We start from the raw sequence: 13,962 nt of genomic DNA, 5'->3' as shown, positions 1-13,962 counted from the left end.
AAAAAACAGCAAAGTAAGTCAGGCCAATGTACTAATAGTGCTGTCAATAAACATGCATGCAGTTTCTTCACTAGGGTATTAGTAGGTCACAGCTCCTTAATAAATATCCATGCTATTTATTCTGCAAATATAACCCTCAGAATCCCAGGAAACATTCATCACATCCAGTCTCAAGACACAGTAAGTCTGGATGTTTCCTTACACACATATCATATATTTGCAATGGGGCTAGTCTTAAGTGTTGATAGCTAGACACTATCATTTCTATGATACACTTTATCTTATATTATTTGAGAGTAATGACAAATGATCATTACTAAGCTAAAGTTAATTTATAACAAAATAGAAGTTAATTTTCTGTGCTCATTTGAGGCTAGAACTCTAAGCCAGAGTGCTATTCCTGAGCTTTAGTACTCAGGGCTACTACTTGAGCCACAGCTATAATTCTGGATATTTTTTGGGGGGATAGTTTATTGGAGATATGATTCTCATGTTTTTTCCAGCCCAGGCTGTCTTTGAACTGTGATCCTCAGGTCTCAGCCTGACGAGTAGCTAAAGTTGTAGGCATGAGCCACCAGCACTAGGTAGAAGTTAAATTTTAGGAAAACAAAATAAACAATAGTTTATCATGCTATAGAAAAAAAAATATGTTATTTTCTTAAACCTTGTAATCCATAATTTACTTCAGTACCATGTATGTCTAATTATTTTCCCCTCTGTTGTTGGTTTGTGATCTGATTTTAAAACCTTTTATTCTGTTCAAGAAATATATATTTCTGTTCAAAATATCCTATATTCTTTAGTCTTGCATACAAAGTAGTCTCTAATTTATGGTATTTCTTCAGTCTTGCATACAAAGAACTTGGTTATTCATGGTATTTCTTCAAGGGCTTCAGGACACTCAGAAGAAATTTTCCTACTGGAAAATTCCAAAATATTATTCTCCTCTGAGGATGGGAGGGGGAAAGAAGAGAGAGGGGGGGGAGGGGGAGGGGAAGGGGGAGGGGGAGGGAGGGAGGGGGGAGGGAGGGAGGGAAGGAGGTAGGGAGGGAGAGAAAGAGAGTTTTCCACTCTTCTAGACCCTTAAAACATTTACTTTAGAAAACTTGTAAAGACAACATCCTTTTCTTTTAAAATGCTGAGTAAGTCTCTTCCTACTTTTACAATCCTTTGAATGAAGCAATTATCTATCTAACAGGTATCCTAAATTGGTAATTGAATTGAAGAATAACCATGGGTGACAAATGGTGTCATCAATTTCCTCTACTTAAAGAGTACTTATATTTTATCTTAGAAAGCACATTTAATAGATTATATCTGATTGGCTATATAAATGCAAGACATTTATGTTGTTGCCATATCCTTGGCAGTTTGCCCATAATGTACATCATATTCCAATGTAATCACTATACAATTACACATTTTTTCTATTATATGATAACGTTGATTTTTATCTAAGTCTCACAATACTGGAATAGGGTAAAGGTTAAGAAACTCCTGTGTCCCCACATTGTTTCAGAAAAGGTTTGAGAGAAGCAAACCACCCCTGCTCATATAAATTAAATAAATCAAGGGTAACTCCCTTGGTAATCTGAGATAAGCTCAACACAACAACTGAATGTTCTATTTCTTTGCCCTGTAAATGGTCAACTTGAACTGCTTGTATTCATCGATAAATGAAAACAAAACGCTTGTTGACTAAACTTTGGCAAATCATTTCCTCTTTCTACATGCTTCTTAACTTTGTTCCAACCTCATTTCAACCAGCATAAAACCGCTGCTAATAATAGACTGCCCTTAGTATATTGGCATTCTTTGATCTACTGTTTAATGATACCACCAATTCATCCCACTTCTTTACACCCATAATTTTACTTTTGCTTTGTTTGCATATCTCTATAAGATACCTTCAAATTTTCAGTAGAATATCTGTAATAGATAATTACCTAAATATTTTAAAGTAAGGAATGAAGAACACTTTGACTATCCTCAACATGAAGAAATAACATATCTGAAAAATAATGATCAGAATTGTATATATTGAAGTGTCATATGATATTACATAAATATGTACAATTATTATATCAATTTAAAACAAAATAAGAAGGTTGGGAGTTTGGCCTAGTGGTAGAGTGCTTGCCTACATGCAGGAAAACCTGGGTGCGATTCCTTGGTACCACATACATAGAAAAGTGAGATAAGTGATGCTGAGGCTCAGGTGGTAGAGCTCTAGCCTTGAGAAAGTCCAAGGACAGTGCTCAGGCCCTGAGCTCAAGCCCAGGATTGGCAAAAAAAAGAAAGAAAGAAAAACAGAATAAGTTTTAGACTACAATATGCCTATGATATTCTTTTTTGGGGGGCTTGAACTCTGAGATAAGGCCCTGTCCTGAACTCTTAAGCTCAAGGCTAGCGTTCTAACACTTTGAACCACAGCACCACTTCCAGTTTTCTGGTTGTTTATGGGAGATTATAGTCCATGGACTTTTCGTGCCTGGGCTGGCTTTCAACTGTGATACTCAGATCTCAGTCACCTGAGTCACTAGCGCCCTGTGCCTATTACATTGTTACTTTTTTTTTAATGTGTTCAACTTTCTTTTTTTTTTATTAGAATGTATAGAGTGGTTACAGATACATTTGCCAGATAGTAGGTGCATTACTTCTTACACATTTATACCTCTTCTCATGTTTTTGTCCCCATTTCCCTCCCTCACCCCCTCCCAATCATCTTGTCTTCTCGCCTTCCCTTTCCTATTTCAAATAAGCTAATAAGTATATACAATATGCCAGGTAACAAAGTCAGATACAGTAACAGTATGAGATTAACCAAAGGGCAATGAAAGAGAAGATAAATAACATAGTACATTAAGAACAACAATCAAGCAAGATAAAGATCTTGTATCCATCTCCTGGAGATCCTTTCATTTAGCCTCATCCTATATGGCCTTCTGTATCTAGGTTTTATGCTATTGTGATCCTCTGCTAGGAGAGTCCTAGATGTGTACTAATTATTACAAATGAGGAAAACCATTAAGCCTTGTTCTTTTGGATCTGGCTTACTTCACTTAATATGATTTTTTCCAAGATATCTCCAGAAACCAATTGCTTAGTGTTCTTAGTGCAAAGGACCATATATAATGAAGTATATTAAGTTGAACTCCAGGATATGAAATCAAAAGTTCTTATTATTTCCTGTATATAGGGATTTTTTTTAGCTTCTCTTAGTTTTCTGTACCTTTTGTCTTGTATGTATGACTTTGATAATGTGGAAGCGAAAGGGAATCACAGAAACAGCAAGACAAAGGATGAACTAATGCAACATTGATACTCTCTTGACAATAAGTTGAATACGAATCTTTCAACTTGGGGGGGTAGGAGAATAGGGAGGACTAAGCAGGAGAAAATGAAGGATGGGGTAACAATATTTAAAAACAAATGTACTCATTTCCTTACTTATGTAACTATAACCACCTGATTATCAACACAAAATAAAGTTAAAAAGAGAAAGCTTTAAAAAGACAAATACCTTTTACTAATTCTTGAAGAACTTGCTGATTTTATACCTCTATATTCTATTGTAATAATCACCATATACCATTTTTAAAGAGTAGCCAAAATCTTTAATTCTAGCAATAATTTTTTCAAAGAAAAACTCTTTACTGTGACTGAATTTATTTTTGATAATTTTTTGTGATGACAATTGTTTTTTTTTCTTTTTCTTTTTTGCTTATTTTTTTGTTCATGGGACTTAAACTCAGGGCCTGGCCATTGTCCCTGAGCTTTTTCTTCTCTCAAGGATAGTTCTATACCACCTTGAGTCACAGTGCCACTTCCAGTTTTTGAAAGGATAATTGGAGTTAAGATTCTCACACACTTTCCTGCCCAGGCTGACTTTGGACCACAGTTCTCAGATCTCAGCCTCCTGAGTAAGTAGGATGACAGGTATGAGCCAATAGTACTCAGCATGTGGACAATTTTTATACTCAGAAGGATATTTTTCTCTCTTTTTTTTGTGGGTCCTGGGCCTTGAACTCACCCTGGGAGCTGTCCCTGCGCTATTCAGCTCAAGGCTACCACCCTATCCTTGAGCCAAGCCCCACTTCCCAATTTCTAGAGATTAACTTTAGATAAGAGTCTCAGATTCTTTTTTGTCCAGGCTGGCTTTGTACCTTGATCCTCAGATCTCAGCCTCCTGAATAGCTACAATTACAGGCATGAGCCACCGTGCCCAGCTTCAGAAGGATATTTTTTATATATTTTTGTTGTAATTAATAGAAGAGTTACATTATATTTGCCAGATAGAATGTGCGTTAATTCACATACATTGATACCCTTTCTCATGTCTTGGTCCCCATTTCCCTCACCCCTCCCCCACCCTTCATCTTGTTTTCCCCCTTCCCTATCCGATTTCAAATAACCAAATACAAATATATCCAATATATCAGATAACAAAGTGAGATAAGGATATTTTTATTTTTAATTATGTCTTCAGCACATATAGTATAATCATGAGAGTGATATCTGATTACTTTGACCATAATATGATGACAAAAATCAAGTCAGTGGCCTAACCACATTCAGGAATAGGAGCACAAAGAGAGATTTGAACATGAATGGATGGTCCCCATAAGAACTCCATGTGATACTGTCAGCCACAGCTTGTTTTGTCAGTCCCGATATTGAATGTCTCTATCTTATGCCAAATCAATTCACCCTCCTTCAAGGTCTCCAAAAGTCTGATTCAACTGTGACATTATCTTATAATCAAATCTCATAATCTAAATTTCATTTATCTGTAATAATGATAACCTTGGAGTAGAAGATAGTTTATTAAACACACCAGCTGGGCATAACAAATGTGTGTGATGGCCTGTGAAACAAAAAGTACAAATTGTCTGTCTTAATATGTCTAGTGTGCAATGGTGGAATAGAAATAGGATAACAAATATAGATATTTCACTTATTTCTATTTTTGACCTTAAAGTCAGTCTTGACTACTGAATTCTTTTGTATTTCCACCTAAAACTTACTTATGCTCTATCATCCTGTTTCACATGCTATAAGATGGAAATTTCCCAACTTGACTTTATAAATGTATATAATTCCTACTTTTAAACCTCATATGTAGTGACAGGCTGTATAATCAAAGTAGTGATTCATGTATTCTAAAGACATTCTATTAAAAAGATACTTCAGAAATGAGAAACTATTAAATATTGAAAAAAATGATAAATGGAAGGAAGAGTTGAGTGGGAGGAGGGCAAGAGGGAAGGAGTAGCCTATTCTAGATAGGAGTTATTGTATATACCTGTCCATTTTTCATTGTATGCAAATTTCTCAAAAGAGTTTTATTATGGTCTTTCACAAGTACCAATTAATCAGATCGGCTCCCTCTAATACTCTCGCTTTGCTCATGCACATTTCCATCCATATCCAACAGAACATTTTATTTTACTATCTTTATTCATAGATGGAATGCATTTCAATATTGTTCCCTCTGTAAAATTCTCTCTCCCTCAGTCCTCTCAGATTGTCCCACAATTACAAAAATTTTCTATTTACATTTATGTTTGTATGTGTGAATATATACCTAAAACTATGTATGTTTCTGTGTATGTTTATCTTTTTGTTCTAGCTTCTATATCTGAGAGAAAGTGTGTCTGTCTGGCTTATTCTTGTAACATGATATTGTCTAGTACCATCCATTTCCCAATTTTTCACAAACATAAATTACATTCTTTTCTATGTCTGGATAATATTCCATTGTATTTATGTTCCACACACTCTTGATATATTCATTAATTCTAGGGTATCTAGACCATTCTCATACCTTGGTTATTTATTATGAGCAGTGTTGCATTGATCATGCCTCTATTATATAAAGATTTACATTTCTTTGGCTATATACCCAAGAGTAATAGTTATAGATCATTTGATAATTTTATTTTTAGCATTTACAGGAATTTCTACTTCCTGTAGTGGTTGTAATAATTTATATTCCTATCCTAAACACATTTCTTTTTCAGAAAAAAAGGATATCCACATATAGAATATTGAAAGGAGATCTTTATCTCTTGTACCAATTTCAATTTGAAATGGTTCAAAAATTCTTTTCTTCTTTTTTCTCCCTCTTATGGGGAACTTATGGTCTGGGGGCAATCCCTGAGCTCTTTTGATCAAGACTAGAAGAACTCTACCACTGGAGCTATAGCTCCACTACTACTTTTTTGGGGAGTGGTTGATTAGTGATAAAAGTCTCATGTAGACTTTTTCTGCCCATGCTGGCTTTGAATAGCAGTCCTGAGATCTCAGCCTCTTAAGTAGTTAGGTATGAGTCACTGGGCACCCAGCATAGCTGTTTCTCTTTGTTTATTGTATTTTTTTACTTCAAGCTCTTGCTCAGCATGTTTTATCATACTAGTACTATAGCACCTGAACCACACAACTAACCTGGATTTTTGCTGATTTTTTTGGAGATAAGAGTCTCAGACTGTTTTGTCTGGGTAGGTTTTGAACCATAGTCTTTGGATGTTCACTTCCTGAGTAACTAGAATTAGAGTTGTGAGAAACTAGAATTTACATGATCAAGGATCTTAATATAACAGTTGAAACTGTGAAACTAATTATATTAAATAACAGGAACAGTACTAGAATATTGGCCTAGTCAGGATCTTCCTGAATAGAATTCCAATTATTTAGCAAATAAGAGCAAGGATTGACAAATGAGATTGCACTGAACTAAACAGCTTCTGTACAGTAAAAGAAGTAGTTACTAGGGTGAAGATATGGACTGTACAATAGCTTACAGAAAATGTCAAGAGATAAATATCTAGAATATATAGTAATCTGTACCACCTAAACACACAATCAACAACTCAATAAATTGTCAAATGAACTGAAAAGACAGCTTTCAAAAGAAGTAAAAATAATTAATAATTTCATATAAAAGTTCTCATGGGGGCCGGGAGTTTGGCCTAGTGGTAGAGTGCTTGACTAGCACGCACAAAGACCCGGGTTTGATTCCTCGGTACCACATACATAGAAACAGCCAAAAATGGTGCTGTGGCTCAAGTGGCAGAGGGCTAGCCTTGAGGAAAAAGACCAAGGACAGTTCTCAGGCCCTGAGTTCAAACCCCAGGACTGGCAAAGAAAAAAAGAAAGTTCTCATGAGCCCTGGCCATAAAGAAATGCAAATCAAAATGGGCAATATCCATATGAATCTGGAGGGAGGTCAACCGAACACCATGTGGATGAGCCCTTAAAGTTTCTCTTTTAAATTGGTATATACTAGGTATTTAATAAAAAGTCAACTATTAGACTTCATTTTCTTGTTAGTGTTTCTAAAGAAGCAATTTACCTGGGGACCAAGACATGAGAAAGGGTATCAATGTTTGTGAAGTAATGCACCTTCTATCAAGTGAATATAATGCAAACCTTCTATTAAATACAAAAAATATGAAAAAAGAAGCAATTTACCTTATAATTTTCCAACATTTTTACTATCTTTTTTAGCATGAGAGGTACTTTCAAATACAGGATCACATTTAATTTTTCTAGGACTCATACCTCAGAGAACATTTATATTTTTAATTAGTGGAGACATGTTGCATTGACTTCCCTGTACTGATTCCTTAGAGAGAGAATTTCATTTTCATTTGTGAATGGGCACAATCTTAAAAACTACACAAATCTTAACACAAATAAATTGTTTGATAAAAGAGTTTTTGAATTTGTAACAACATTATCCATGCCTGGTGGAATTTCTAAGAAGGCCAGATTCTCCTTGAACTATTTAGAAATTTTATGTGGTGAATGGTTTAATGCAAGATTCCATGAAATTTTCAAAAGGAATCTATAAATTATTAGCACAGGAAACCTCAACTTTTCATCTAAGTATCAATTTTTTGTATTGACTTTTATAGTATCTTGACTCCTGATAGAATGTCTACTTCTTTTTATGTGCATGGTGAAATATTAGGTTGAAAATTTTCTAAACCATAACATGACTGAACATGTTGGCATCATTTTGCATGTGCAAGAAAGCATAAAGAAAATCCTGGAGTTTTCTCTGGAGAAAATAATACTGCAATAACAGGAAGAAGAGCAATAGTGAATTATTATCTTTGCTGTTAAAAAAAAACAGGTCTGCAAAGAAACTGTTTTTCCCTTTGAATAAAGACTATGGAATATCCAGTTAGCAATGTTAAATATTTGTAAGTACTAGAAGGTTGAGATCAGGAGGATCACAATTCAATAGCAGCCTGCAAAAAATGTTTCTCAGACTCCATATCAAAGTGTCTGAAATCAGGAGGCTCATGGTTCCAGTCCAGCCTGAGGAAAACAAATTTTTGAGAGACTAGTTCAACAAAATAAGAGGGGTATGTGGTGACACATCAGTCATCTCAGCTATGCTAGGAAACACAAATACAAGATTACTGAAATGCTGGCCCAGAAAAAAATTGAGACCTTATCTCAAAACTAACCAGAACAAGATAGGCATGTCTTTTGCTCATGTTTTTCATCCTACCTAGAGAGTGGAGATTTTAAGCCAGCACAGTGATAAAAGTCATGAGAGCTGGGCATGGTGTCTCACGCCTGTAAACCTAGCTACTCAGGAGGCTGAGATATGAGGATCCCAGTAGAAAGCCAGCTGGGCACTAAAGGACCATGAGCCTCTTATCTCCAATTAGTCACTAGAAAACAGGAAGTGGGGCTGTTGCTCCAGGGTTAGGGCTGTAGCCTTGAGCTGGAGATCTCAGGGACAGCACCGAGGCCCAGAGTTCAAGCCCCATGACCTACAAAAAAATCATGAGTGTCACATCCCTAGCAAGCAAAAGGCAGTAGAGGCATGACTCAATAGGTAGAACATCAGTGCAAAGTCCTGAGTTCTTACCCTGATGGTAGGGGACAAATGCAAAACAGAGCAAAAAGCATGGTTCAAGTAGTGGGAGTACCTGCCTAGCAAGGATAAAGACTTGAGTTTCAACACTAAATACCAAAAAAGGGAGAAAAAGAAGTATTATGAAGTAGTTTGAAGAATTCACCTTAGGAAATGTTTCCTTTATTGTTATTTTTATGCCTTTCTTCATTTCTAGGTTATGAGAGAGACTTTTTTTGTAATCTAAGTAAACTCAGCTATCTGTGTATTTGTCTTGGTATATTACTCAGATAGCGTACCCCATTCAACTCTTTCTGACATTTGTCTTTCTGACAAATTCTGTCTTAAACTTCAATTATATATTAAAAACCGATATATTCCTTGCAAAATTAGAAATCAAACTTGTCACCTATTCACTTGGAATTTGAATGTATTATACAGATATGGGATGATCAGCAGCCTCAGGCAACTGGACACCTAAGTTCATTGTCAATGGTTTCACAAAAGGACCCTGCAAAGTGTTGGAAAATTCTATGTCCACAGGTACGCAGGTGATATGGAAACATTCGTATTATAGAAAGTAAGGGTACAGAGTTTAGAGGAAGCCATGAAGTTGCTGGTTAGAAGATAAGGTTTCAGTTTGAACTTGAAGGCACGCTGGAATATACCCATGAAAAAGGATCTATATTATGAGAAACAGTTGGTATTTGTTTAATATATCTGCTGCATTTGGGCAAAATCTACTCTTAAGGCAATCTCAGACTAATAACAGAAGGTTCCTTGGAAAATTCTGCTTATAGGAATTCCTCACCATAGACTTTATTTTCATATTCACCTTCCCTTAGGCCTACTTTTAGTATTTTGGCTAGATAGTCTTCTCTCTTCAATTGTCAATGTAATGTGTTTTGGAGTAGTGAAGGGAAAAAAAGTAGTGACTTAAGACCCAGAATCTTCTTCAAGTTAGGTAGCATATAAAAATGTAAACTCCAGAAAATCATCAGAGGTCTTTCCCCAAGCTCTATCACTTATTAGTCATGTAAATTTTTTAAAAAGTTCTGAAAATCATGTCTGATTCTCTCTTTCTCTCCCTATTTCTTTCTTCTTTCTTTCTTTTTCATTTATTTTTATGGTACCATTGTCAGGGCTAGAACTTAAGGCCTGGGCTCTGTCCCTGAGCTTTTGTGCTCAAGGCCAGTACTTTACCATTAGAGCTATAGCTACACTTCTAGCTTTCTTGGTGCTTAATTGAAGATAAGTCACTCTGACTTTTCTGCCTTTGGTGGCTTCGAACTGTGATCCTCATATCTCTGCCTACTGAATAGTTAGGATTACTGAAATGAGACACTGGTACCTGGCTACAGATATGTTTCTCAAACAATATAAAATTTTCCTAGAATGATACTTAGTATATCCATATAAAACCTCCTTCACTTGATACAAAATTAATTTGAAATTTGACAAAGTCTTCCTCAGCTTAATGCATTTTGGAATTCTAGAATCTGTATCAGGGATTAGTTTCGCTTCCAGATACTTACATCCTCCCAAACGACTTCTATTTTCATTCATTTAATAATTGTGAAATAGTGTTTTACATGCATATTAACTTAGTTTAAATGCACCATTAAAGCACTGTGATCTAGCTCTCCGAGAGCCAGTACAATTATTTCTGCACATACTATCTTCAAGTGAATTTTACCCTTATTTTCCAGAAATTCCTGGGAGATATTATATATAATATCATGTATTGAACTGGATATGGAAAAGAACTTAGAACACTACCCATTTCAGCTCTAAGAGAAGGCTATCCTGTAGTTTACTGAGGTCATCAAAATAACTCTTTTTGCTTAAACCTAACTTCATACTGTTTCTTAACTTTTTTGTTCAAGGCTGGTATTCTACCAGTTGAGCCACATTTATTATTTTGGCTTTTAGCTGGTTATGTGAAGATGGAAGTAATACAGACTTTTTCCTCTGTTGGGTCATGAACCTTCATCTTTAGTCTCCTAAGTAGCTCAGATTATAGATATAAACCACCAGTTCTCAGCTACCAAAGTAATACTTTAAGGCAAGACTTTACCCTTTCATACCTTCCATTTGAAGACATACCATAAGTATCTTATACCTTCATTTAGCCTACTTCCTAGCTTAAAGGTATAGTCATCCTTAAGTATATGCGGAAATGATGCCAGTACCTACTTACCATGTCTCTTAACCAAATTGTATGATATTTTCGTGTAATTTGTGGACCTTCTCTTGAAATACTTCATCTCCAAATTACTTAAGCCTAATTGTGAGTGTTAAGTCATCAGTTTTGTTATGCTGCATTGTTTATGGACTAACAAGAGAAAATTGTGAATCTCACTGAAAAAGTTAGTTGTATATCATACTGGGAGACTTGTAGTTTCTGAAAAACCGAAAATGACCTCATCTTCTTCACTATATTTTCACCTATTTTTAGGCATTCTTTTTTTGCCAGTCCTGGGTCTTGAACTCAGGGCCTGGCCACTGTCCTTGGACAATTTTGGCTCCAGCCTAGTTAGCACCATTTCTGGCTTTTTCTGTGTATATCATACTGATGAATTGAACCCAGGATTTCGTGAATGCTAGGCAAGCACTATACCACTAAGCTCCACTCCTGGTCTCTAGCCAGACATTCCACCCTTCACTTTTACCAAATCCCTGCCTACTTCCTCCTTATTACTTGTCCTTTTAGGTCTTTGAAGGTATTTAAATATTTTCCTTGTATGTTTATTATTTGACTATGAAATTCTAAACAGGACCTGGCTGTCTTGTATATTACTTTCTTATGACTAATTTTGAAAAAATGAATAGGCCAGTGAACATGAATTTTTGTTTATAAACAATTTATTGTTATATATTTTATTAGTAAATGAATGAATCTAATTAGTACCTTTTATTCTTGCAGAAAAAATAATAAAATAAACCAAGAAATGAAATTGTATACTTTCTCCCTCTCTTTCTTGATCTCCAAACTTACTGCCAAACTTTTCACACTTGCAAAGAATGCTTATATCATATCCATGTTTGTTTGCCAATTCTCATTAAATATAAATGGGTTATTACTATCCTACAAAACAATAAAGCTACTATTCTTAAACATATTAATAAAATTCTTACTCTTAAAACTATTGAACAGCAATATGTGTGCAAATATTTTTATTAACTAATTTTAGATTTTAAGGCTATTGAAGTGGATTGAGTGAAACATTTCAAAGATAATACAGAAAAGGAAAATACTAATCGAGGTTATGAATATAGATTAGAAACCTAAAGTTGAAAATTTCTCCCGACATCCATTCTGCTCATCACTGCTTAGAATATCACTGTACTTTCTGTCCACGAATAAAATGATCTTGAGACTTCAATCTTTGAAATATAACCTGGGAGAAAAAGGAAAAAGAGTAACTCCAAGTTAGCAATAATAGGAATACAAGGATAATATACATTTATTCTGTCTAGGCCCACAGTGACCCCCCAATTTAGAGATAACAAACCTTATCGAAAAAATGAAGAATCTGCCTCAGATATTACTTAGTGTGGGAGAGGCTGTTAGATGAGGGTCTAGAATCTGTTCTGGTCACCACAGCAGCATTGCGAGCCCTGGCTGCAATTCTAGCTTGAGCTCTTTCCTCCTCATCCTTCAGTGCTTCTTCATACCAGTATGGAAAGGCACTGGGGCTAGAATCGTGGATCTTGGCCAAAAACTCCAGGATTTTCATTTTGCTGACTTCAGCTCGAGATCTCGGACCCCATGTGAATTCATACCGTGGAGGATCACTATTGGGTACCTGCTGGTACTTCAGATATTGTAGCTCCACCAAATCTTGAGTAATAACTTTTTTAGGGTTCCCATAGATGAAATGTCTTCTGTTAGCATACACACCCATCAGATTCAGCACTTCCCACACCTCTTCTTCTGGAGCATAATTCTCATTCATGAAGATAAGACCAAGCACAATCATTAGGAGGCCCGTCTTGGGTATGTTGTCTTCTTCGCTCATCGGCCCATCAATGGAATGATCTAACTTGTTGACAAGCGTGTAGCAGTGCCTAACAGGATCCACTTCTTTCAAATCCACACCAAAAGCCAGCTCCATATGCTCTGAGGCTCTCTTGAGGATCTCATTGAATTGGGGCTTATGCTTTTTGATAACAAGCTTGAGCATCTCTGACTTCATGATCGTTTCCTTGTTTTGATACTTGTCAATCAGGAACTGCACCAATAAAACCACCATTCTATTTAAAGGATCTCTGCGCCAGCTATCAGTGATTCTTGAGAGATCTGGAGTCAGATCTTCTTGGCTTTGGGCCCCTTCTTCCACATCATTATTTGAAATGGCTGCAGCAGTATCAGTAAGAGCTGCAGCTGCCTCTGGCATCTCAGGAGAGCTGGGCATGACAGTAGGAGAAACCCACTCAGGTTGTATCTCAACAGGGGGAGATACAGAAGGGGCGTATTCCTCCCTCTCTATTGTGATAGCCTCATCATCCATCAGAATGTTACTTTCGCCAGGGACATTGCGGCGTTTTCCACGGGAACGTTGCTTACTCCTTTGACCTCTAGGCATGATGATGCAGAGAACAGTAAGAGTTGGGCTGATGAAGTAGTCAACCTAGAAGAGATACGGAGGAAGATGAGCTTTGTGATCAACCTCAGTATAGAGTGTTTAAGCTAAGAATAATGGCTGCGATGGCCCCCTCCCTCTCTTCTCCTCTCTTTCTCTCTTCCCCCCTCCCTCCCTCCCTCCTTTCCTCCTTCCCACTCTCTCTCCCTCCCTTCCTCTTCCCCCTTCTCTCTCTCTCTCTCTCTCTCTCCCTCCCTCCCTCCCTCCCTCCCTCTCTCTCTCTCTCTCTCTTTCATTGTCCAAGGTCAGGACTTGAACTCAGTGACAGTAACAGCTGATTTCCTTCTATGCCTTTCCATTCCAGATTTCTATAAAGAAGTTTGCAGATGTTAGGCCGAACAGCTGGGCTTTGCGATATTAATGTTGACAGTGAAATCAGGCCTTGGGAGGAATGGAGTGGGTGTCATGAGGCTGCCACTGATGAGGAAGGGAGGAATACCC

The 13,962-nt window shown here is 36.5% G+C and overlaps 1 protein-coding gene across 3 annotated transcripts in view; it reads right to left on the bottom strand.

The window, feature by feature from the left end:
- Nucleotides 1–11,774: 11,774 nt before the first annotated feature.
- The window catches only part of LOC150040490 (melanoma-associated antigen B18-like), a 50,202-nt gene continuing 48,014 nt past the window's right edge, over nucleotides 11,775–13,962 (bottom strand). For all 3 annotated transcript variants that reach the window (XM_090325788.1, XM_090325786.1, XM_090325787.1), the window contains 2 exons: nucleotides 12,391–13,509; nucleotides 11,775–12,276 (listed from right to left, as the gene is read on the bottom strand). In XM_090325788.1, coding sequence (XP_090181914.1) covers nucleotides 12,424–13,464 — 1,041 coding nt within the window. In that variant the 5' untranslated portion in view covers nucleotides 13,465–13,509 and the 3' untranslated portion in view covers nucleotides 11,775–12,276; nucleotides 12,391–12,423. The remainder of the gene's footprint in view (nucleotides 12,277–12,390; nucleotides 13,510–13,962) is intronic.

This window comes from Megascapheus bottae, chromosome X (genome assembly GCF_031878675.1).
Source record: "Megascapheus bottae isolate mThoBot1 chromosome X, mThoBot2.hap1, whole genome shotgun sequence".
In the NCBI taxonomy this organism is placed as follows: domain Eukaryota; kingdom Metazoa; phylum Chordata; class Mammalia; order Rodentia; family Geomyidae; genus Megascapheus; species Megascapheus bottae.
The sequence above is the reverse complement of the archived record's forward strand: the minus strand, read 5'-3'. Positions and strand labels throughout refer to the sequence as shown.